This window comes from Triturus cristatus, chromosome 5_1 (assembly GCF_964204655.1).
Source record: "Triturus cristatus chromosome 5_1, aTriCri1.1, whole genome shotgun sequence".
In the NCBI taxonomy this organism is placed as follows: Eukaryota; Metazoa; Chordata; class Amphibia; order Caudata; family Salamandridae; genus Triturus; species Triturus cristatus.
In genome coordinates this window covers 575,264,167-575,291,272 of record NC_140587.1, presented here as the reverse complement: position 1 = coordinate 575,291,272, position 27,106 = coordinate 575,264,167, and the positions used below count along the sequence as shown (strand labels likewise).

Here is a 27,106-nt window from a genome sequence, read left to right as displayed (position 1 = left end):
AGTGCTTGTGTTGAAAGGGTACCACAGTAGTCCGGCCACATTGTGACCGGTTTAGTGTATGAAGACTGTTTAGAAGAGAACTTTTGCCCTCTCCATTTATTTAAATTTTACCCACCTCCTTATCTGCCAGATTACTATCTTGTAGCATAGTGATTCTGATACCATGTCGCCGGAGGCAAGTGTGCCTGCACTATTTTTCCTTAATATCATTCAGTCCATGGATATTTCACGTGGCTATCTGTAGTTTTCTAGTCGGGGGAGTACTCATTTACATATGCAGGTGTTTGTCCGAGGCATTGACACATTCACTTCCCATATATGATGCAATGTGCTGTCAGCAAGCATATGTAGCAATGTGCAGTGTACACTGAATGTAGTGTCTTAAATGATCATATGTGTCTGAAAATAAAACTTTGGACTGGGTGAGGGGCAAATCTATCTCAGCTGCAAAGCATTCTCAGTGGCTACAAAATCTAGACTTATCCTTCTCTGAACTTCTGATGTCAAAGCCAACGACTTGAGCAGGAACTCAATGACAATGTATTTGACTTCAATTGACATCTGTTCCGCTCCATTGCAGTCAGCCTGAAATTATGCATAGGTTCCAGTCAAATTGAAGCAGATATTTCTCATTGTTGTTTTACTTCGTGTGGTGTTTTTTGCCTTTGATGTAACACGATTTTAAAAATCACAATACTCAATACATGTATTGATTAAAGACACAAAAAGCTGAAGGTGCACTTTCACATGTAAGACACAGTGCCACATGAAAATGAGACAAGTGTAGTAGAAGCACCGCAAGAGCGGGCTTTTAAATGTAAGATGAAGAAAACATACATACAAAGCAATACTAATACATATCAACGAGCAGTACTACTGAGAGTTTCTTACCAAAATGTTGATTATTAACGTTTACTGATGAAATAAAGTGACCTAGTGTTTTTAATGCTTTTTGTTAGAATACACCATTTAGAAAAGTCAGTGCAAAAATGTGTGAAACGTAGGTACAGTCTTGAAATTTTGCATAGTAATACTAGAGGTTCTATAGTTTAGGAAAAGTAAAAAATGAATTTTTGTGATGTGAATTTAGAGAATTATACACTTATATGAATGTTGAGAAAATTTGTGGTTGTAGGGTATTTCTAACGTTAGCTATTTCCATGTAATAATGACTGGTGAAAGTTCTACATATTCTCTGTTTGAATTGATTTTATTAAACCTATATTTGATATGATTTAGAGCTTATTTAATTTAAAACGTGTGATGCTAAATTTAAAGCTTTTTCCCCCAAAAATTCTCTAATTGTGACCTTTCCCCTGACTTAATACAATGGACCATTTACCACTAGTGACATTTTGCTTTATTTCTTCTGTACATGTATAAATTCGACATCCTGAATGTTTCTTCTATGTTCACAGTGAAATATTCCTGTGGGAACAGAATTTCAGCTATTGCTATAGATCGTTACTTTGTATCTCTTTTCCATCGATCTTAGGCCTATGTGGACTTTCAAATCTTTTGTTTCTCATGACCAGCATGGGAAAGCATCTCACTGTTGGAAGTGTCCTGGGTGACATTATGTGAATTTGAGCATACAATAGCCTTTTGATGGTTATGTGATGCTACATCACCGGGACACTGTTAAAGACTTTATAAAAGAAGAAACCCCAAAGGAGGGGCATTGCAGACGCCATTGATTTTTGCTCTATCACAAAAACGCCATTCTGATTTTTCCTACTCTGAGACCCCAACGCTATGCTGATTGATCTTTGATGATTGCTAAGAACTTTTCCCTTAGTTTGGACTGCTTTGCTGATGCTACATTCGGTAATTAACAGACTGAAACATTTTAATTTTTCCTTTCCTTCATTTCCTTATTTATACTAATGGACTCGCCCTTAATGGAGGTTAAATCTGAACCCTTTCCCCTTCTTAGTAGGATTTGAACTGTTAGACAACAAACTATCCTTCTGCCTTAATGGTGGTGGGACTCAGTAACTCTGCAAACTGATTTTATAATAACCATCTGATAAAGCCTGCCTAAATGTTTGGCATTTTTATACAAGCTCTGATATTCTTAACTGAAAATTCTCAAGAGATTGCTCGTGGCAATGAACTTTGAATCTATAATACAATAACCAAATTAATCTAATTTCTGTCTAAGTCTAATATTGAGTCCTGGTTGGTTACTCCAATCAAACTGTGCTGGTTACTAATTACTTAAATGTGTCATAGAGAGAAACAGCAAGTTCTGTCCGAACATCAGGTGTTACTTCTTTTGTTTTGAGTTGCTTTTGCAGAGCTTTCGGTCTGCATAATCCTAAATTGACTTAACTTCTTCAGGAGTTTGGGTCTTCCCATTGATATTCTTTATTTCTACAGCATGGTTTTAAGAGTGGTGTACCTAAATCTGATCTCAAATGTGTTAGTTGGCTGTCCATTTATGATCCTCATTGGACAGCTAATGTGGTGCTTGGTTACCTTAATTTCCACCCCTCCGGCCGAGAAAGATTTGTGAGAGAATCATTGCCTCTGTGGTAAATGGTAATGCTGCAGATTGTCTAATCATAAAAGACCCAGTACGGTTAGAATGGTAAGGAGAGTAAGTGTATAATAATATAACAATATAACTCTAATTTTTTTAATTGGTTTGTATATTTCAATATGCTAATTTCTTCACTTGAAACGTATTGGTACTTATTGAGCTTAATATTCTTTTCTTTGGGGAATTTCCTGTTGCTCATGCTACAACTATCATGGGTTATGTAGAGAATCTCTAAGAAGTATGTTTTTGCCTAACCACACTGTGTTTATTAAGCTGGCATGGACAGCTCCTCCTCAAATGAATAGCCCACTTTCTGACACATACCAAACATATTTCCAGTATATACTGTAACATGCATTCTTTATGTCTGAGTTGCAAGGATATGCATATCAATATTTAAAACTTAAATTTGGGTCCTGTTTTTGACATATGTATTCCTCTTAAATTCCAAGTGTGGAATGATAGTGTACTCTCCCCCTGCTTACATTCGAAAGAGGTACGCTCCACAGGTGTTATCTGCCCTTCCTGTTATTATTTCCGATGGACAGTTTACATTTGGCCACATGGATGCATATAACGGATTGATGTTAGGATTTTATTGGACGGGAGAAAATAAGATTAAGAGTCAATATATGTTGATGACCTGCTTTTATATGTGAGATATCCCAGATAATTGGGTCAAAAGCTCATGGAAATCCTAGAAAAATTTGAGATGATATCAGGTCTAGTAATTCAGTGAGAAAAGTCTGTTATCTATCCACTGCAGGAGCACACTCTGATGGTTAACTGGTAGTCCTGGCTCGCTACGGGCTGCCAATACGTAGTTATGGCGGCGGGGACGTCCAAGGCAATTACCTGTCTCTACCGCAGACTGTCGACCGCATGTCTGCGGCCCCTAGATGCGCTGAGGGCTAGATGGGAAGCGGACCTCGAGAAGCCCATCCCTGAGTCGACATGGTCCACGTTGGTGCGGCGGGCCTGGAAGGGAACGTGTAATGCCCGGTTCCAGCTGGTTCAGTTTTTTACACTACACAGGGCCTATCTGACGCCGGTTAAGATCTTGCAATATTTTGGGGGTACACACTCTCAGTGCCCGCGTTGTGGGGGAGATGGGGCTGACTTTCGCCATATGTTTTGGTCCTGTGCGCAGTTGGGTGACTATTGGGAAGAGGTTATGGATTGCCTGAATCAGGTGACGGACCACACTATCGCCCGGAAATGGGGGCCTGCCTGTTGCTTTGGTTTCCCCACACCCGCCGAACGAAGATTACTAGTAAGTTCTACGACTTAGGGTTGATCATGGCCAAGAGGGAACTGACCATGCATTGGAAATCACGGGGATGGGCCTAGCTTTATGAGGTGGAGGACGGCGTTTGCGCGATGGGCAGGCGCAGAGGGCACACTCCGGTTGCAATTAGCTCTTAGGAGGGAGACGAAAAGGCGCTAGCGACGGCCTGGGCATGGGAGGCGCTGGTGGTGGAACTTCAGGGGCTGATGTCTGACGCGGGGGGAGAAGGGAGCACATCCAATCGACAGGAGGAAGCGGTGAGCGGGGACTAGGAGGGGAACTGTGGTGAGAAAGGGACGCATGAGACGCAGTTAGGCATGGGGGAAGCTCAGGCTGCCTAGGGAAGGTTTGAGCACCCTTACACGATTCATGGCAATGGGGGGGCGCACCAGGAGGAGGGCAGGCAGAGGGGGGCACACTGACATGGGTTGTGGGAGGGGGGGCTCCACGGGGGATGGGCGACTTTCCGGCTGTACAATTGGTGGTATGGTTAAATGTACAACTATCCGGGGAAGGGCAGAGGTCGTTGAGCAATTGTATTGTGCTGTTGGTACGAAAATAATAAAAAAATGTTTTAAAAAAAAACTGGTAGTCCTGGCTGTCTGCAGCACAGGACAGTTTGAAATATCTGGGAACGTATGTTGCTAGAGATCCACAGTTGGCACATGACTTCAACATAGCACCATGCCTGAAAACAGCCCAATGCAACTTACTCCACTAGAACACTCTCCCTAAATTACTTGCTACCAGTATGCCTATATTTAAAATGATTTCAATGCTCAAAATACTTGATGGTTTTGCCAAATTCCCACTATGAAATCCCACAGAGGTTTTTTCCAAAAGATACAAGAATGCTCTTGAACCTTTCGATGGATGCACAAGATACACATGGTGGCCTTCGACAAATGTTCACAGTCAAGGTGTGATGGTGCTCTTGGAAAGGTCGACACTCAGTTGTAATTTTTGTTGTCCCTGCTGACTGACTTCAGCGAATGGATGTTTGGAAGCAAAGATGACCTGGGGGTGAAGGTGCAGGTTCTGGAACTCACAGAGCCGATAATACTTGGGGTGCTTTATAGGATCCAAAAACATGAACCCTATCCCTGGGGACAAAAGTGATTCTAGACCGCTGGCAAAAAGCACTTAGACGGGTGTGCTGGAATGGGCGTGTGACCTATGTGACAAACCTCTGGCATGGAACATGCTAAAACAGGTGAACAACTTGTGCGGCTGCTCAGGCTGGGATAATTTTGGTATCTCAAGAGTGTGCAACATTTGGGAAAATGACTACATTAAGTCTATCACGAATTTATCCAATGAGTATGAATTACACATGTCCCAAGATTATAGATTCCTATGGCTGAGGCATGCGCTGAGTAGCCATTGAGTGTCCCTGGGATATATCCTGAAATATGGCTCACTATGTGAAAAAATGAAGGGGAAGAAGACGTACATATGTCTTGTAAACAATACGCCAGTTAGACTGGTAGATGTTAAAGCGGCAGTAGGTGCTGCTACCGGACTCGGGTGGTGGGGCGGGGATTTTTATTTTTGGTTAAAAACACTTACCTGTGACGGCCTGCCGCCTCTCCTTTATCCTCTTCTTGCTGCTCCGGTCCTGCAGCATGATACAGGAAGCAGCAGGAAGCACCCAGCTCCTAGGCTCCCGATAGCCAATCACGTTTTTTGTTCTTGGTCTGAGCGCCGTGGATCGGCCCTCAGCATGGGAATGGGGGCCTGGACATGCTCTCCATAGAGGCTGTAATGAAACCTACATGGAGAATATTGTAAGTGTGCATGACTGTGTTGGGCAGCCGGAGAGGGCTGACCAACCAGTCATGTGCTCTTAGGAGTGGGGAAACCACTCCTCCCCTGCTCCCCTGCCTCAGACAGCCCCGCCCAGTAAGCTGCCGCAGCAGAAGGAGACATAAAATAATAATAATGACGCAAGTTATTATCATTTTATGTTTCCTGCAGCGGGGGGACGCTTCTCCGCCTTCGCGGAGGAGCCGTCACTGTAAAGCGGATGTGGGCACCCTTGACGAGAGTGACTGGCGTGAGATTCATCCAATTTAGGCACATGCTCAGTCTACTATACACAGCTGCTCCTGTGGAAAATGGGGAAATTCCCCTCCTCACCGTGTCTGAGGTCCAAGGCAGAGAGAGGGTTCATGTGACATGGTTCTGCCCAATGATCTAGAAACATTGATCCCCCATATCTCTGATTCTATCGAAAGTGCTCGAAATCCCTATCTCCCTTTCTCCCAAATTACTGCTGCTTGAAAGAATGGAGGAAGAGGGCTTCCCAAGATGCACCGACACGATTGGGCTGGCCGTATTATTAGCCAAATGTGGCATCACACTACTGGTCTCTGATGATCACACCGGGGTGAGAATGGCTCCAAGTGCACCATTGTGTGGAGATAATTATATGTGATGAGAGTTGTCCCCTCAAACCTGGGGTTCCAAGACTTACCACTTTGGATTATGTAGATGAACTATATAAAAACTATGTTGGTACATAGCCAGATCACACACGGTTAAAAACACATGACCACAGTAAAGATGCTTGTGAGACTAGCAAAGGCACGTGGTATAATACTGTGTCACAGTAGTTATCTTGTAAACATGAAAATCGATAAAAAAGCTTTTATAAACAAGAATATCCCAGAGTTTGTCAAGATGCCTCATTTATGCTTTCTTTAATTTGCTTATAAAACCGAGTGCCTGCATTCCCTGTATAAAAAGCTCGTGTCTAATTTCACTAACAGGTGACTTGTCACAACCCTAGTCGCCTGTAATAAAGGAACGAGGCAGCTGCTCAACTGTAATAACTTATTACAGTTGAGTTCTGACGTCACAGTGCCTGCTGCTGAGCCAGGAGCCAAGGGTAAAAGGCAGGTCCCAGAGCATAATTAAAGCTGCACTTTAAAAAACAAAACGAAATGTGGTTTTTCTTACTTCTACTCTGTTCTAGATGACGAGTGATAAGCAGAAAGGAAATATTTATGGGAACGTTTATTAATTATAGGAAAAACAGAATTTCCGTGCATATTTCTGCACATTCTGAGCTACAGCGGTTTTTAACATTTGACTTGTATTTTAGAGATTCTAATATGTTTTTCTAACAAACATTTAACTCCGTTTTGGTGTGTTTTATTTTCCACTAGAAAATGTATTTTGATTTCGTGTTTGGAAACAGCCTATCTCTTTCACGTGAAAGAGCAACCCACCAAGTATTTAAGCTTTTTGTGGGATGGGTGATGTGTGGCTGTGCATTGTAAGGAATAAAAAAACCCTGCTGTACATAATAAGGATATTACAAGTTCCTTGGAGTTCCATTACCTTATATAGGAACTCCTTGATGACTTGCAATGTACATAAGAGGGTAGTTTATCTCTTATAATTTACACATTTTAATGTATCATATAGCGTTGTTCATGTCTGTAACTTGTGGAGAGATGTTTACGTAAATGGCCACATGTGGATTTGGAATACAGTTCACTAGTGTTTCACTTGTTTCCACAATAGGCCTGCAGTGCCTGGCGCAGGCTGCACTCTGCTTAGAAACAAGACAGTGTTCAGCGAACAATGGTCATTTATCTGCTGCTCTATACATGAGCCAAACATAGCATGCACGTTGTATATGATCCGGCATTTGCTTTTAATAAATAGAAACCGGTTTAGTTTGGATTGCAGCTATGACTTGGTATGTTTGAAGAACTTTATCTGTCACAGATTGAAAGAACGTTTTAATAAACTAAGGCCCCCATTAGAAGATGTGCAGTAATCCTGATTCAGACACAAATGGGTAATTTGCTGCTGAATTAAGAATACAACCAGTGCACAGATAATGCACTGACCTGTTTTGTTTCCTTGCACAAAGTCGACCAGGTAAAACCAGGCAAAATTTGTGTTGCGAAAAACCACAATATTCTGAGATTTTAAGCATCAAAAAGGGAAAACATACAGTATTACAGTTTTCCCCCATTCCGTCCTGTGGAACTTGGAGGTAACATGGCTCCTGTAATGAGTGCCTAGGCCGCAAAACTGCCCACAGCAAGTTTTCATGTCAGAGATCGTTTTGGGGACTGCTTCCGGGAACAGGTCTCTTCAGGTGAGGCCAAGGCATATAATATCCAGGTGCACCATCTGCCCTGTGTGTGTCGGATACTTGATGCTACCCAATCTTTGTTATCACTTTCCGGGAGATTTCTCTACCTCCTATCTATGTTTCACCATGCAGGCCTGGGTCTCCCAAAATGGAACCCAGGGCTCTCCATGTATTGTATAATCCACAGGCACCCATACGCTCAGTGTATGTATAGAATCTACACACACACACTCACACACTGTACAGCACTGTATCCTTTATGTACTGTTCCACTCATAGGCATACATACATCCAGAGCATACATTTAAGATGCACGCACTGCAAAAAAGTGCATTCTTCATGTACTGTTCCACTCATAGGTGTGCAGACATCCAGCATATACATTTACCATGCACACACTTCACAGCACTACATCCTTCATGTATTGTACTACTCATAAGCACCCAGATATACAGCACCTGCACTCACCGTATAGGCACTACTCAGTATTGTATTACCCCTGTACTGTACCCATCTCAGACATACATACACCCAGTACAGATACATCGCTCCTGTGCTGCGTAGCACTTCACAACAAACCGGTGTAGGCCAAGGGTGAGTTAAGCACAAAGCAGCTGAACTTTACAAATGAGTACGCCTGTAGGGCTTGCTCCAGTGACACAGGTTAAAAAGGACCCGTTCACTCCTATTGATCACTGTATGGTATGCTGCCACCACCGTCCTCATGCTGCTTAGCCTTCCACCACTATGAGGTTAGCACTTTGGGTGCCCCTCCCGGATAAACAAAACTGCAATCCGTGAGACAAGCCTATGTCATGACGCACACGCATCATCTATGTTTGCCTATGAAAGCAAAAATCAGCATTTGGGATCCAAGCATCAGTGCAGTTGTGCACTCAGGTCGGGGGTGCATGTCCCTTACCATGCAGAGGACGTTTCTGTCCCAACAGACGTACCTCCCAGATCAGAACACCCAAACCCACTCCAAACCTGCAGAGCTTGGGTAGACAGATGTGTAAAACCAGCTATGTTCATCAGCATTCCTGTGGCTCAATCTGGCTCTGTGCCCACTACAAAATCTAACCCTTGCAATTAAATAGCCAATCTCAAAAACTTGGGCTTCTCTACCTTCATAGCCATTAACCATTTAATTGGTTTATTAACCGTTTGCACTACGAACTTAGTGCAAAACAAATAAGTGTGAACCTTACGCAAGGCTTACACTATAGCAAATCACTTCGTCTCAATAGCTGCCCAATTCTGCTCTCCTACCAATAAAGGTTACTGGATGCTTTCTACCTGTGTCATCCAGTTGAGTCAACACAGCTGCAACTGTTTTGTCAGAGGCATCCGTCTGTCCAAAGAAAGGCTGACTGTAGTCAGGTGCTTTCAGTACAGGTGTAGTACATAGCTCCTTCATGATTTCTGACACTCCACAGTCCAAGTCACTTTTCTGGACTGCTTCTTAGAGGTCAAAGCAGTCAATGGGGCAACTATAATTCCATAATTGCCACAAAGTTCCTGTAATAACGTGTGAGCCCTAAAAAGGCACTGACTTCAGTCTGGCTAGTAGGCCCTTCCCACTACGTTACATACTGAATATTAGCATCCAACATGCTAATTGTCTGGTTCTCCACCTCATACCCAAGGTAGACTACAGAGGACTGCCCCACCTGACACTTGGTTGCCTTGATGGTGAATTTCACCTCCTATATCCTAGTCAACACCTTGCCTAGGTGCCGCAGGTGGTCCTGCCATGAATTGTTGAACACTGCAATGTTATTCAGGTAAGCCATGCAGAACTCTTCCAGCCCTGCAAGAACATGATTCACCAGGTGCTGAAAAGTGGCAGGAGCATTCTTTAACCCCCACGGGCATCACTGTAAACTGATACAGACACATTGGCATAGAAAATGCAGTCTTCTCCTTGGCTTTTAGCACCAAAGCAATCTGCCAATATCCACTGGGCAAATCCAAGGTGCTCAAGTCCTCGCAGCACCTAACTGATCCACAAGCTCATCCGCTCTTGGTTGGCCATCAGTTTTGGCTTCCTCATAGAGGGGACGGTAGTCCACACAGAACTGAAGTAAGTGGACCTTTACTTTGGTACTAGAAACCTAAATGATCCCCAGGCCCAACATTTTAGCAATGTCTTCCTTAATGCACCCCTGAACCCGGTCATACATTCTGTACATCCTGCCCTTTACTGGCAGACTTACACCTGTGTCTATGTCGTGCACATAGATAGGTGCCAACCTTGGAGTCAGCGAGAAGAGGTTGGTAAACTGTCCCAACACCTCTCTACAGTCTCTCGGCTGCTAGGGTGTTAATTCAGGAACTGATAGAACCCCTTCCACATGCCACTATGCAGCAAGTTAGGAAGAGGCTCACTGTCTTCCTCTGCTTCCTTTGCCATAGCCGTGGCAGTCACTGTGTAATCTCGTCGAGGTAAGGCTTCAACCCGTTTAAATGGAACGCCCTCTTGGGTTTCCTTGTGGCACCTGTGTCCACAAAGTAGTTTACCTCAGAAACCTTCTGAACTACCTTGTATGGCCCACACCATTTGTCTCCCTTCTCCTGATACCCAGTGAGCATAGCTTTCTGGTTGTACTATTCCTTCATCAATCCTTTGCCTGACTCATGTAGTGCACCCTCAACTTCCTGAGGCCAATCACATAGTCCACCATGTCTTTTTTTGGAGGCTCTGAGGTTCTTTCCCACCCTTCTCTGACTAAAGTGCGTGGACCCCGTACCGGGTGTCAATGCAGAAGCTCAAAAGGACTAAACCCTACCCCCTTCTGTTGAATCTCTCAGTAGGCAAATAAGAGACATGGCAGAAGAAGATCCTCTTTCATCTCTCTGAGTGCCAATCATGCTCTTCAGTGTTTATTTAAACTGCTCCTCCAAAACCATTGGTTTGAAGGTGGTATGATGTGGAGAAGTGGTATGCCACACCAGCTTCCTCCCACATCTCTCTCATGTAAGAGGAGATGAAGTTGATTCCCCATCATTTATTACCAACCATGGAAATCCGACCCTAGAAAAGATCCTCAGGAAAGCTCTTGCTACCACCCGTGCAGTCATGCTCCTCAGAGGTAGAGCTTCAGGGTACCAGGTGGCATGATCCACCACACCAAGATATACTTGTTGCCTGACTATGAAAAGGGTTCGAATGGACCAATTAGGCCTATTCCCACCTGCTCAAATGGAACACCTAAAGCTGGTAGTGCCTTAGTCCTCCCTCCTGTCTTATCACTCATCTACCACTGGGACTGGTTTTACAGAACCTCTCTGTATTTATGTGCATCCCTGGCCAATAGAATGGAGGGTACAACCTCTCCTGGGTTTTTCAAATCCCTAAGTGTCCTGCTAAGGCAGTTTGGGGGCCAGTAACAACAGGATGTTCCTGTGCACTAATGGAACCACTAGCCTCTTAATAGTTCCTGGCTCAGGATTTGCAGCTAACTGTAAAATGGGCCTTCCTCCCAGTCAACATAGTGTTTTCTGATCACACCTTTGCTGGCCTGTTCCTGGGCTTCCTTCCACAATCCCACCAGTGTAGGGCACACCTCCTATGCCTTGCGGAAATCTTCCGATGTAGGCCCCCCAACAGCTAGCAAACTCTGCTGTTCTGGAAGTGACCAAGACTGGTCTAACTCAGGAGCCTCATCTTCCTCTCTCTCTGAAGCAGAAGTGATGACCGCCACAGTCATTGCCTTCCTGGAGTCCTTTCCTGCAAACTACCTTGTCCAAATCAGGAATTAGCTCAGCCCCACTCTGAGACTGATGTGCAGCCTATGCTCTGGTCAACAAAGCTGACGTTCTCCAAGTCAGGGGCAATCAAATAATTTCTCAAGAGATAGCCAGCACCTTTCTTTTTCCCTTACCCCGACATCAATCAAGGGTGCCTTGACATTGAGCTCAATCTCAACCCTGGCAAGTTGGTTTTCCATGCCCTGTCCACTGGCTTCCAAACCTGTATTCTTGGTACCAGGGAGTATCTCCTCAGGCATAAGGTACTTCATCTCAACCATAGTGTGGAAGGCTCCAGTATCCCTTAGGGAGGCACTTTCCTCGCATTGATACTAACACACCCCATCATGTTAGAATTAATGTGCTTTAGAGCACACAGGTCCCTCTCCGAAATGCCCATAGCCACTAGGTTGAGTGCAACCGGGCTCTCTCTGATATCTTAACCTATGTATAACATTCTGGCTACCACAGGTGTTGCTGGGTCAGGATTTTTCACCTGACAATTTTTCTTAAAGTGTCCTACCGGGTGCCACTTGAAACAAGTCACCACCTTGGACTTGGAACATCTTCTTAGTCCTCCCTTTTTTTGATGCCCATCCTGGAAACACCATTACCATTCCTATGTTACCTGGGCCCTCCTTGAGACCCAAGAGAATTACCCTGTCTCGTACCCTCTGGTTTACTCCCAGTCTGTGAAGAGATCTCTCCCACTTTGGCTTAGAACCTACTAGCCCTTTGTGAACCCTGTTAGCTAACCACCTGTCTGCCAAAACACTAAGCTTCTCTGGATCCCTCTGTCAAATCAGACAGATATTGCCTAAGTGGGGTAGAGCAATCCTCCTTGAGTCGCTCTGTCTCGATCAACTGGTTAAAGGAATGAAAGTCCTTGGCCTCCTTCCCTCTTACTCACACATTCCAATCACACAATACAACATGATTCCAAGTTTCAAACAGAATACTGTCTGCTCTCTTGCAGTCCCGGAATCTCTAAAGGTACTGAGCTGGCTTCAGCCCAAACTACCTAATGAGGGCTTCGTTCATGCGCTCAAAGAGGATCTGGTCTGCCACAGGCATTCTCCCAGTGGTGGTTGTCCCTTCCAGTGGCATGTGTCCCATTAAGGCAGCTGCCTTGGGCACCTCATTTAAGACTTGCACCTTACAAGTGACTTCCAAGCTCAGAAACCATTCCAAAATACCCTGATCTTCCAACATACTCATAGTACAAGATCTTTTGGAACGTTGGCCATAACTTGGTCTGAACTGGATGTTGAGTTACGTATCCCAGTTGGAGTTGTCATTGTTACCATCCTAAGTTTCTCTTGCTAAAGGGCTATCCTTTCTCTTTCCAGTAAGCTTTCCTGTCCCTTCTGTTTCTCCTCCCACTCTCTGTTTCTCCTCCCTTTCTCTCTGTTGTCCTCCCTCTCTTGCAATTTCTCTTCCCGGGCCCAATCCTCTCTCTCTTGCCTCGTCTCCTCTTATTCCTGATGAGTTTGTCTTAGCTTCTCCCTCTCAAACTCTCTGGCGTTCTCATCTTCCTCAGCCTTAGGTTTCTGAAATACCAACTGCAAGCTCAGGGACTCTATTAGACTCAATCCACCTAAGGGATTTACTCCTGGAATTGGTGACAGTGGTATCCTAGAAAATCGAGGTAGTGTACACGTATAAAGTATTCTATAATCTAATGGTGGTGAGTGTCTTGGTGAAACTCTGTGAAATGCATTAGAGGACATACTAAGCATGTGTCTGGGATAGATCTGTGCAAAGGGGATCCTAGAGCCTGAGTCCACAGCACTCTTTTCTTGGGTTCCTACCATGGTTCCCTGCCCAAAGTCAACTACAGCTTCATCCCTTTCACCCAGTATCTCAAGCTGGTCCCTAATGACATAAACAAGGCACCCTCTGCCCCTACTCCTGGGAATCCTTCACCGTCTGTCCCTCCATAAATTCTTTAGTTTGGCACTCAGTGCAGGTCCATTACCATGCAGTGGACTATTCTGTCTCAAGAATGGGGTACTAGATTTGTTTAGCCTACGGGTCATAAACTACTCCTTAATTAACTTGCAACAGATTACAGAAGGATAATGAGAGCGCATTTAGCGAGACTGGCTGACAAGTTACAGTCCTTCCAGTATCTTATAGAATATTTTCAAGGAAAAAGGAATGTATGCGCTGATCTAAGGTCTAGATTACCAATTGAGGGTGGTGATTGTGAGTGTGATCAGAAAAAGAGGGAAGTAGTTTTTGTTCTGTTTTTTTAATGCATGGGTAGACACTTTAAATATAATAAGTCCAGAAGAATGAAAGAATTAATTTACAAGGGATAAAGTAGTTAATTGTATGTTGAAATTATTACGCGTGTGGTCTCACAAGATTCTACTTGGGTAGGGCTCTTCAGCATATTTAAGCAGAGAAAAGATTGGCTAATAAACTCTATCACCATGGTGCTTATACAGCCACACAGTTGTCATATCTGCCTTATCCATGATTCTGACTATCTTCCACCTAGAGTAGAACTTCAGGCATGTTAAACCTAGATTACAACAAAGTGCAATTTATATGAATTCATATCAGTCCCCCTGTTTTTAATATACCTTCCTGATCTGCTAACATTTCTAAAAAGCATGCAGTTGTCCTTTAATCTCAGTCACTGATAATTACTCTGGACCGTATTCTAGTCCATCATTATTTTGCACGCCATGACACCTAAGTTTGGATCCGGCCATACCTAAATCAATCTTGACCCTGCTCCAAAAGGAAAAACCCACCCCAAACTGGTTTGCAAAATAACAGCGATTAGGATGCAGCCGTGGGTAATTACTAGTGGCTGTGATTAATTCAAGCATTCCAACCATTATTGTTTTGTATGCTTTCATGCAAATTTCTGATATTAGGCAAAATATCTTATTAATGAGTGTTAAGAGTTATAGAGAGAGTGTGAGGTAAGGAACAGTTTGTTGTAAACGTGAATAAGTTGAAGCATCACAAAGATGTTGTAAGTAAAACATATACCCAATGAATGATATTCAATTTAAGACTCTTTTAAAACTTACCGCACCATTTCACTCTCCAGTTCCGGTTGGCATCCACTCCATAACAATGAAACCTAGAATGCTTGGACCTCGTTTTCCTCCAAAAGCGATCCTAATAAAAAAAATTAAAAAAACACTGAAAATCATTTACAGCTACCTGTTTCAGATCACACAACTGCAAATATGATATTTTGAGAGCCTGGAATATATGTAAATTGAAGTCAAACTGAGGAAAATAAGCCCAACAACTTTGCTGTTATGGCACTGCATATTTTGTAATACTTGAAGATTACGATGATCCAGGTGTATTTCAACAGGGTACTGAGCACCTCGTAACAAATGTCGCTCTTAAGACCAGGCTTCTTTCGTTGTGAGTCATTCTTTTTCAACAGCAGAGTAATTAATCTTGCAGGTAGACAAGAACACTTGATGTTCAACAGAATCCTCTTCCTGTTTCTAAAGGGCAGCACCCATAGCCCTTCCAAAGACATTGGTTTCTACAACGAATGGTTGACAATGATCGTGATGATGAAAAATGGGAATGGATATAAAAGTTCTCTTCAAGTCCATAACATTCTCATTGAGTATAGCTGTGGGTTTGCGAACAAGTAATAACCACCTGCGCCAGATAACTTTGCCGGAGAGTAGCAGCACTTTATAAATCCTGTTTGATTGAGTGATTTATTGACTTGTTTTGCGCAAACCCACTGTGGGTAACATAATTCTCTACGCTCTCAGTGGTCACCCTGACCATCTCAAGTGGAGCATTCCCTTTTGTGAACTACTGAGAGCCAAAAGAAATTGCAGCAGGAAGGATCTGTTGAAAAGGAACAAGGGAAGATCCTGCAGAGATTCAAAGAGGCTACCCCAGTTGGGAGTTGGAAAAGGCCATCAATGGGGTAAATCTTAAGAACAGAACACATATATTATTTGATCAGAATATGGTAAGAGAAAAGGACGAGAAGAATGATATGAGGTTTATCACCACCTATAACAAAGAATCCCAGGCTGTAACTAAAATACTGGGAATGAATTGGGACTTATTATTATGTGATTCCATAATGGAGAACTTGATAGGAGAAAAACCCAATAACACTTAACCAGTGAGGCAAATCTCTGAGGGAATATCTACTACATAGTGAGTATAGAAAATGATCCTCCACCAGTATAGCAGGTTTAAAGGACTTTTTGCCACGTATAGGTTGTAAAGCATGCAAAAACAGCTGTGTCACTAAAGAGTACAGAACACCATATGGAAGGGGGAGCAAACCCATCATACAATTCCACATTCGTAATCCAAACAATGTGGACTATGTCCTCATGAGCCTTTGTAACAATCGTTATATGGGTAGCACCATCCATCCTGCCAAAAAATGTGTCCTTCAACACATGAGGGCAATAGACAATGATGATCAATACCACCCAGTCGCAAGACTTCTCAATGAATTCCACTTTGATGACAGAAATCTTCTCAGGTTCTGTGTAATTGAGCAGTTCAAAGTGAACTATAGAGGTGGCAACAGAGCACTCTTATTGAGCAGAAGGGAAACAAGATATGCGATGGATTTGGAGCCCAAAGTTCCCGCAGGTCTCAACATAGAGGAGGAATTAAAAGTACATATAGGAGATTAAGGATACAATGACTGTTTCTTTGTAGAACAGCTAACATGTTTAACTGGTTTTAAGACCTTGCTTTTCTATTTTTGCACACAGAAGGTAAGGAAGGGACTGGTGAGGAAGGGACTGTCCTTCATTGAAGTGAGAAGCGGTGGAAGAGGACTCTTCTTTTCTTTGCAAGTCACTGGAAGGTAAAGTCTGGTCCTGCTGTGCACACGTTTTTCTTTGCAGTAACAGGCATCGCGTCAGCAGTTGGTCTTCACAAGGGGTTATTGACTCTTTAATGGAAATTTATTACTGTTTTTGTTGACATAAGTCTACGTACATTATAGGATATTAACAGTGCAGGAATATGACATTATTCACCTTGTAATTTGCTTTTAAACAAATTTAAAGAAATTCTAACTGGTGTGGAGGTATTCAAATTGGTTGACGTTTGTCTCATTGTTTTACATCTTATTTGCTATTGTATTATTTAGAATCCAGAAAGAGATACGAAATGCAGAATTTTACATCTCCACAGTTTTTTCTATCCTCTCCAGGAAAAGCTTTCATCGGGTGGCCTAAATGGAAAAAGGTTTTTGGAAACTATGCAGGTTTGTGTGGCACTAATCTGAGCGCAGAACGAAAACATGCATTGGTATTACATTGTTTGGGGGCAGAAGGTCAGGATGTTTTAGAAAATCTACCTGAGCTTCCGCATGCAGAAGCTCGTGATTTGAATGAGTTTGAAATATCTATAGCTAAATTAGATCATCCTTATTTGCTACGGGTGAGTACTATTTTAGAAATGTACCACTTTGGTTTGAGGAGTCCAGGATCAGAATCAATCTGTTGAGGAGTTTGTGACTGTGTTGAGGAAATTGGCTTCAAAATGCAATTTTGGTGGTGCAGTTGAAGAGAGGTTTGGAGACCTGTTTGTGTTATGATGCAACAGTTGACCGCCAGATCAACTCCGTCTCGTCCTCCTGCTTCCACACCCTCCGCCTCTTAAGTAAGACCTTCAAATGGATCCCCCTCGAACACAGAAAGACTGTCACTCACGCCCTGGTCACCAGCAGGCTCGACTACGGCAATGCACTCTATGCCGGAATAAACAAAAACCTCACCGCAAGCTACAGAAAATCCAAAACGCCGCCGCAATACTGGTCCTCAACCTGCAAAGACACTGCCACATCTCCCAGCACCTGCGAACACTCCACTGGCTCCCCATCGAAGCTAGAGTCAACTTCAAGATGCTAACCCACGCTCACAATGCCCTCCACGACACCGGACCAGCATACCTGAACAGCCGACTCAAATTCCACACACCCCAAAAGACCCTATGATCAGCCCAGCTCTCCTACGCAGTGGTCCCCCACACCAGAAAGACCAGATCGGGAGGCCGCTCATTCTCCTTCCTCGCGGCCAGAGCCTGGAACGACCTTCCGCTCCACCTCAGAAAGATAACATCACTCCCCATCTTCTCAAGAAACCTCAAAACCTGGCTCTTCAACAGACCCCCTCCTTGATGGACTGGAACCTGCGAACCCCCCCCCCCCCCACGCCCCCAGCGCCTGGAGACCCTTACGGGTGAGTAGTCACACTTAACAAACACCTGATTTGGTTTCATTTGATTTGAGTGACAAAATACGTGAGGAATTATGGATGAAACATGAACCTCCTTTTGAGGAAGAACTTATTGTTACGAAACAGGTGGAGCACATGATGAAGTGTGTGGGAGAACTCAACGCTGGGAAAGAGGTGAATACCTCAGAAAAAGAAAACGTGACAGTAGTTAATGCAGTCAAATCTCAGAGTGTTCCTGAGATGAAACAGAATTCTGAAGCCAAAAGTGTCAAGAGAGCAGAGCAGAACTTCAAAGTAACTTGTTTCAGATGTGGGTTTGTAGGTCATAGAGGTAATGATACATCCTGTCCTGCTTTATCTCAAGTATGCAACTCTTGTGGGATCAAGGGACACTTTAGTAAATGTTTCAGAAACAAGTATAAACAATACAACATGAGTGGAAGCAAAGAAGTGTGTCAGAAAATAGTGTTGCAAGTTGAGGAGTCTAACAAATTGTTTCCTTCTGAAGCTGTAAACATTGATGGTAAGGACATTTTGATTAAATTTGACTCGTGTTCACGTATCACTATTATATCTGAGCAAATGTTCTTAAGGATGTTTTCCAACAAAAAGGCACTCACTAAAATGGACATACAACCTGGAGGTTATGGTGGATGCAAGATAGATATGTTAGGGTATTTCGAAGCTGACACAGGTGTGTGTGGGAAATGTGCATGTGGAAAGATATATGTTTCTTGTCATGGTGATGATCTTTTGGGTTGGGGCCATCAGAAGGAATTGGGGGTTAGTTTACATTCAAATAAAATTCCACAAGTACAAATTGATGACATTGAATGTGGTCAACACAAATTTGTGAAGGAATTTAATGAGTTCTTCCAAAGCAAACTTGGTAAGGTAGTTGGCTATAAACACAGAATAAAACTAAGACAATATGCAACTCCAGTGGTGACTAAAGTAAGAAGGATTCCCATACATTTAAAAACAGCAGTAGCTAGTGAACTCTAGAGATTGGTGTCTGCGGGGTCATTGAAGGAGTTGAAGCAATGGATTAGTTGGCTCCAATTGTTGTTGCGCACAAAGGGAATGGTGACATTTGCCTTTGTGTGGATTTGAGGGCTCTAAACCGGGAGGTTGGTGTTGACAGATTTCCTTTGCCGAACATTGAGGAAATGATCACTACTTTTACTGGTGCAAGAGTATTTAGCACGCTAGATCTAATGTCTGCTTACCATCAAATTGAACTACATGAGTGCTCGCAGGATCTCACTGCTTTCACAACTCCTTTTGGCATCTTTGTTTCAAGAGAATTCTGTTTAGTTTAGTTTCTACTGCGGCAGTTTTTCAAACGATTATGTTGGACATCTTGAAAGATCAAACTGGTGTGAAATGCTATCAGGACGACATCATTATTTTGGGATCTAACAATGAGGAGCATGATCAGCGAGTTTGTGAAGTGTTACACTAACGTCAAGTGGCAGGTCTGACACTGAAAGCTGACAAGTGCAAGTTTGGTGTTAGTGAAGTCAGTTACTTAGGATACAAACAGGGATCAAACCAAAAAAATTAAAAGCTCTGCAGGAACCTAAATCCAATGAGCAGCTTTCTTCTTCTTTTCTGGGGGTGGTTGAATATTATAGCCGTTTCATCAAAGACTTTGCGAGCAAGACATTTAATACGAGGAAACTTTTTTTAAAAATACTGATTTTGTGTGGGGAATTGAATGCTCTCAGGAATTTGCAAATGTTAAACAAGAGTTGAGCAATGCTCCTTCTCTTCAGTCTTTTGAAGCTTTGTGTGACACCAAGATTGTTTGTGATGCCAGTGGAAAAGGGTTGGGAGCACTACTTATTCAAATGAAAGATGGCAGGTGAATTTAATTGCATACGTTTCAAGAACTCTCAGAGATGCAGAACACAACTGTTCTATTATTGAGAGAGAATCTTTAGCTGTGTTTTGGTCTGTTATGAGGTTTAAACAATTTCTTTGGGGTATTAAATTTGGTGTACAGACAGATCATAAACCTTTAGTTGAGGTATTCACCAAGAAAGCCCTTGATTCAATTTTGTCTTTCATACGGAGATGGGTTGTGGGTTTGCAAGATTTTTGTTTTACTGTTCTGTACATTCCAGGAGCAAGCAAGTATTCCGCTGATTGTTTGCCAAGACTTGTGGATATGTCTGATTCGCAGATTGATGGTGGTGGTGAGCTGGATGAGGAATATGAAGTGAGTGTGTGTGAAGTGACAGAAGGTACCATAGGTGAAGAAGAGTGGTTAACTGAGCTGAAGAAAGATGAAATCTTGTGTAAGGTTAGGAATATAGTGAGTTTGGAAAGGAGGAGTAAAACGGAGTTCAAAGACGGTGATGAGGATGGGAGAAACTTGTGGATGAACTTGCGGTGGATAAAGGATTTTTATTGAGAGGTACAAGATTAATTCCACGTTGAGAGCAAGGATTTTACAATTAGCTTATGAAGGCCACATGGGTATTGTTAAAACAAAACGGGGACTTCGCAGAGTTTTTTGGTAGCAGGCCTTGATCATGATGTGGAACACATGGCCAGGGATTGCACGGAGTGCATTTGTTGTGATAAACGGTTGAAAACCAGTCAGGCGCCCATGGTCTGTAGAACACTCCCAAAATATCCATGGGAGGCGGTAACAATGGATATTATGGGACCAGTGAGAGGAGAGCATTCCACACCCTATGTTCTAGTTCTTATGGATCTGTACTCCAGATGGGTGGAAGTGTCGTGTGTCCATAACATTTCTTCCTCTACTGTGATAAAGTTTTTGGAAAACATTTTTAGACGGGAACGTTTTCCACGTTACATTTTAACAGACACTGGTGTACACTTTTGTTCACGAGAAATTGTATTCTTTTTGAAAGGTTGTGGTATTGTTCACAAAACTTCTTCCTTACATCATCCTGAGACCAAGTGATCAAAACACTTAAGGAAGGCATTCAATTGGCAAGGGTCAACAATTTAGACTGGAAGAATTAATTATCCAAGAGGTTATCTGGGTATCGCATGTCACCACACTCAATCACCACCGACCAATCCCCATTTGAATTGTTCAAAGGAAGGGCACCTTCAACCAGGTCAAGTCCTGGTTGGATGCATTGGTCAAAAGGGTGTGTGGACAACACAGTGGGTTAGTGGAGAAAGAAAGAGTTAGCTGCACAGAAGAAGTGGAAAGAGATTTGTCAAAAAAAGTGAAGAGCGTATCAGTTAATGTGGGTGATTTTGTAAAGGTGAAAGCACCAAAAGGGTGTGCGGATTGATCTAAGTTCACCAGGAGGTTTGAAGTAGTAAAATGCTTTTTAAATGCTGTAAGAACACATGATGGGTGCATCTGGAACAAAAGCAGAGTGGTAGTTGTTCCTGGTCCCAAATAATTTCCTGTTATTAACCACTATGGTGATCAAAGGTCGAACTATTTGATTACTGATCGTGCTCTCAATAATCATCAGGGAGGTCAAGTGGTGCAAAGGAAAAGGAATAGAGTCATTAAAATACCAACATATCTTAGAGATTTTGTAGAATGAACTGTAGTTTTCTTTTTAACTTGGTTTTTCTTACTCTTACATTGTTTTTTTTTTTTTTTTTTGTGAAAAACTTTTATTGCACATAAAAATCAATACAAACATGGGCCTACAACCACCAGGGCCGGCCGCTAAGATGCACATGTTCAACAACATCTAGGAAGCAATGGGCCCCCTGGGGCTCAGCCGAATTGACAAAGTACTGAGTGCACCGCAGAAGTTATCCGGAGACATAAATTTTAGAAATACAAACAAAAAGGAAAAATAAAATAACACCAAAAGACAAGGCGGAAATCATCGAAAAAGAGGCGTCTAACCACGGCTGGGGGACCACACAGTACCAACTCCACCCTCGGGTGGTCAATGAGGATGATCAAGGGGGAGGTGGGGGCGACGGGAAAGCCAGAACCATCTACAGGTGAAATGCAATAGTCCGGGAACCCCAGGATCAGGGGGACAAGGCAGCATCAGATGAGTCCACGAGGGGGGGTGTGCAGATGTTCCCACGGTACGCGTTCCACTGGCCCCAAATTCTACCCCACGCCCCCGGCTTGCCCCGGGCCACATACACAGTCTTCTCTCTGAACATGCACCAGTCCATGTTCTCCTTCCATACTGACACAGTGGGAGGCCGCCGGGAACCCCAAAGCTGTGCGATGTCCCTCTTAGCAACCATGTTCCCAAGGGCCGCCCACCGAGTCTGAGCCGCATTATAATCGTTAGGCTCCCACACGTTCAGCACACATCGGCGAACCTCAGGCAACAGGGCGACCCCAGTGACACATTCCATGACCGCATGCACCCGGCGCCAATACTCCGCAACCTTACGGCACTCCCAGAGAACATGGAGAAAAGTGGCGCTGAGCCCACAGCCGCGCCTACAGAGCCCGTCTTCAGAGAAACCCATCAGAACTAAACGAGGGCCCGTCACGTAGACACGGTGGAGAATTTTAAGCTGGACAAGACGGAGACGCGCGGGTATAGCCACCTCCTTAGGGGAGGACAGCGCGGACTGCCAGTCCTCGTCGTCCAGTTCCACCCCATCCCCGATCCACGCCTCCCGCAGACGCACGAGGAGATCCGCCCGAATGTTTATTAGTTTTTTATAGATAAGGGAAATAGTACTGTCGGGCAAGTGACCGTCGAGTATGCGGTCCTCGAGTGGCGAAGACACAGGGACTGCAGTCCCCGCCTCGATGGCCGAGAGCAAAGCGTGGCGAACCTGAACGTACCGAAAGAACTCCCTCTCACTCAATTCGTACTCACTCTGCAGCGCTGCGAAGGATTTAACCGCACCCTTCACCCAAAGGTCACCTACTCTGCTGATGCCAATCGTGTCCCAACGCTCGAATCCCTTCGTCGTCCAAAGGCTTCCCAATCTGTCAGACGCAAACAAGGGGGTCGCGCCCGTCAAGCGATCATTCCAGCCCATGGCCACATTCGCAGCCTTCCACAAACGTACTGCAATCTTAGTGGGACCGGTTAAGGTCCTCCCAGCCGATCGAGAGTAAAGCGCTCTGTTAAAGTTGCCGCCAGGCAACAAAAATCTATCCATTTCGAAGGCCGGATTCGGACCAGGTTAGTAGGTGGCATGGTTAATAGCAGATAGCTGGGAAGCCCAATAGTACCTCCTGATGTCCGGGAGCGCGATGCCCCCGTCGTACCAGGGGAGAGTCAGTTTTGCAAGAGCAATACGTGCACGACCGCCCCAAACAAGTCTCCTTTGTAAGCTCTCTACTTCCCGGAAGTAGGCCGCCGGAATAATATCAAAGGAGTTCTGGAGTGCGTAAAGAAATCGGGGAAGAGATATCATTTTAAAAAGTGCCGCGCGACCGAGGGGGGACAAGGGAAGCTTACACCAATGGGCCACGTCTAACCTCAATCTCCGAAGTGGAGAGAGGAGATTATGCTCGTAGCAGACAGCCGGATCCAATGAGACGTACACCCCCAGGTACGTAAAGCCGGCGCTGGACGCCTTAATGGGAAAACGAGAAGGCAAGAGAGGAAAGTCACCGGATATAGCATAGACACAAGATTTGGACCAGTTAATGATCAGACCAGAGTTCTTGCCGAAGGAAGTGAGGATGTCAAAGAGCACATTGAGTGACTTACGTGGTGAAGTGAGGTACAAGAGAATGTCGTCCGCGTACAACGAAACACGATCCTCGAAGCCAGGGGCCCACTGGATCCCTCTTATCGACAGTTCCCAATGGAGCCAAGCAGCGAGCGGTTCCAAAGCTAACGCGAAGAGCAGGGGAGACAACGGACACCCCGGCCTAGTGCCCCTCCCAAGAACAAAGGGCCGGGAAACCCTCCCATTAACGACCACCTGTGCCAGCGGGGCAGCGTATAAGAGTTTAACCCAATTAATAAATCCCGCCCCGAAGCCAAACTTTGCGAGGGCGGCCCAAAGATACGGCCATTCTATCGTATCGAAGGCCATCGTGGCGTCCAAGGAAACCAAGATGGCCGGCCCTGAAAGATATTCCGCCCTTGCAAGCACGCCATGTAGACGCCGCAAGTTAAGGGCCGTATTCCGGTGCGGGATAAAACCGGATTGGTCCGGATGCACCAAATCACAAATAACAGTAAGCAGGCAGTTCGCAAGAACCCTGGCAAGGATTTTCGGCTCTGCGTTCAGCCGAGAAATAGGCCTATACGAGGCACAACGGTCCCGAGGCTTACCGTCCTTGGGAATCACGACGATAGTGGCCAAGTGTTGGTCATCAGGGAGAGAGCCGAGTTCAAGCGACTCCGAGAACATACGACGAAGAAATGGCGCAAGTTTATCCGGTTGCAATTTATAGAGTTCAATCGGGAGTCCGTTGGGGCCCATAGCCTTGCCTGAGCGAAGGGAACGAATCGCAGTTGCAATCTCGTCAACCGAAAGTGGGGCATCCATCTGCTCACGCTCCTCCACCGACAAGCAGGGCAAAGCGATATCCTTCAACAAGTGACGAGAGTCAGCCTCATCTCTAATAGACACAGGGGAGTACACAGCACAGAAGTAGTCCGCAAAACACTCCACAATCTCACCAGGGTCAGTCACACTCACTCCCTCCGATGTCTGAAGCACGGGGACCACTCGATTCACTCTCTCCTTCTTATCAAGCCAAGCAATCAATTTTCCCGCCTTATCCCCAGCATCATACAGTCTACCCTGCTGTTCCCTATACATTGTCCGAGCAGCATCTGTAACAAGGGACTTATATTCGAACTGCTTCAGGCTGAGGGCATGGAGCCCATCCTGAGTGACACCCATCTCCAAGGCAGCCTCCAACCCCGATATCTCAGCCTCCAATGCAACCACCTCCCCGTTCTTAGCTTTCTTGGCCTCCACGATCAGGGATAGGGCGTGTCCTCGGAGGACCGTTTTGAAGGCCTCCCACAGGGACACAGAGGACAAGACGGACCCCTCATTCTCCAGAAAATACTGATCAAGCGACTTAATAAGACCCTTGCGAATCTTGGGGTCACGCAAGTACCAGGGGTTAATGGGGGCGATCCGCCCAGCGGATCGCGTCCCGGTGTCGAAGAGGAGCCACAATGGGGAATGATCGGAGATGCCCCGGGCCAGGTGCTTAACCTCCCGGACCCGGGTGGTCTGGGCCGCGGGCATTAGAAAATAATCTAGTCTGGAAAGACTCCCGTGGGCCCCGGAGTGGAATGTGTATTGACTCTGTGTCGGATGTATCAACCTCCAGCAGTCCACCAGACCGAAAGTGTCCAAGAACCCGCCGAGCCACGCCTGGGCAGCAGAGCGGGCCCTGGGAGGGTAACGGTCCAGCTCGCCAGAAATCACGGAATTAAAATCCCCACCCACAATCAGGAGACTATCAGGAAGTTCAAGTAACATACGACCCACATCAGAAAAAGTGGAGGTCTGGAGGCCCGGGGGAACATAGACCGAAACCAATGAAAGAGTTTGCCCCTCCCACCGCCCAGTCAAAGACGCATAGCGCCCTCTATCATCAAGAGTAACTTTGTCAATCTCAAGCGGGAGGGAAGAGCGCAGTAAGATGCCCACCCCTCTGGAGCCAGTGGTGAAGCCAGAGTGTGCGACCAGTCGGTAGCCCCCCCTGTTCATAGCATGACATACATTTCCCACCAAGTGCGTCTCTTGAAGAAATACCACGTCAGGGGCCAATCGACGCAAATTTTGCAACACAACCCCCCGTTTGATACGGTCCCCCAATCCGTTGACGTTCCAAGACATCAGTTTCAACCCGCCCCCCCCCCATCTCAACACAAGAAGCTGGAACCCCCGTGCACGCAGCCAGACACCTGAAACTGAAAGAAAACAATAGCACCGCCTTGAAAAGAAAAAACACACAACCCATCCACCACTGCCACCCTCCCACCCCCACACCATTGCCACCCCCCCCACCCTGCACCCCTGCGGACTATACAGCCCCCCCAACTTGCAGTGTGCCTGTCGCCCTAACAATCCCATGCTACAAAAAGACCCCAGAGGAGGAAAGGGACCCGTCCCCGCCCGCACCCAGACGAAACATTAATAGACAAAATATACAGTTGAGGTAGAACCTGGCTGAGCACAGAAGGAATTGTCAAAGTGGAGGACCAAGAATTATTCCTGCAGAGGCCCACCACCCTCGGCACCGCCAGTACGCCCAGTTCGGTCTCCCGGTTCCGGCAGGGAATCCAACCAGTCACTCACTGTGTCGGGGCGTTCAAAAAAGAGAGTCCGCTCTTCATATTCCACACGAAGCCTGGCAGGGAAAAGCATAGAGTATTTGATGTCCAGATCTCGAAGACGGCGCTTCACCCCCTGAAAGCTCATTCTCTGTTTCTGAACGAGTTGGGTGAAGTCCGGAAAGAGGTTGACGGAGGAGTTCTCATATTTGACTGGGCCGTGTATCCTCGAGGCCTGCAGGATTGCATCCCGGTCTCTGTAATGAAAGAGTTTTGCAATGATAGGCCTCGGGGGAGCGCCTGGTCGAGGCCTACCGCCCGGGACCCGATGGGCACGCTCCACGGCGAAGAACTTGCTCAGGCCGGAAGGAGCAAGATGATTGAGGATGAGATCCTCGACCATAAGGTCCACCGGACGATTGTTGGAAGTCTCCGGTACACCTATGACACGGATATTATTGCGTCGTGCCCGACCTTCGAAATCCTCCAGCCGCCGGGACATCGCGTCGTTGGCAGACTTTAGATCGCCAAGAGTTGCCTGGAGGTCTGATACATCCGTGACAAGAGTGGATGTCCTCAAGTCCAGCGATTGAACCCTCTCGTTAGTCTTAGAGAGATCCGCCCGGATTAACGTAACATCAACGGCAACAGTGTCAATTTTACGGGCCAGAGCCTCGTACTGCTGGGCGATGGTCTCCTTTATGCCGTTGATGGCTCCCATAACGTCCTGCAGCGACAGTTCCGTGGGGACGGACGGACCCCCACCGGAGTCCTCCATGACGGCACCCGCCGGCCCGGGGGTCCCTTTACCCTGGGTATAGCGATCCATGATGTTACTCTGGACCGGCCCTCCACGCAGGGATGTCTTGGTCTTCCGTTTCTCGGGATCCCCCTTGCCCCCCATGTTGGGCGATGGTCACCGGCGGGTACCGATAACAAAGGGGGCACCAGCAGAGCAGACACAGACTGTCCGAGAGCCCGCTCGGGAGAGTT

At 45.4% G+C, this 27,106-nt stretch overlaps 1 protein-coding gene across 2 annotated transcripts in view; it reads right to left on the bottom strand.

The window, feature by feature from the left end:
• Nucleotides 1–27,106, bottom strand: part of CPA6 (carboxypeptidase A6) — a 906,257-nt gene that overhangs the window by 56,398 nt on the left and 822,753 nt on the right. For both annotated transcript variants that reach the window (XM_085605490.1, XM_085605492.1), the window contains exon 8: nucleotides 14,751–14,841. In XM_085605490.1, coding sequence (XP_085461616.1) covers nucleotides 14,751–14,841 — 91 coding nt within the window. The remainder of the gene's footprint in view (nucleotides 1–14,750; nucleotides 14,842–27,106) is intronic.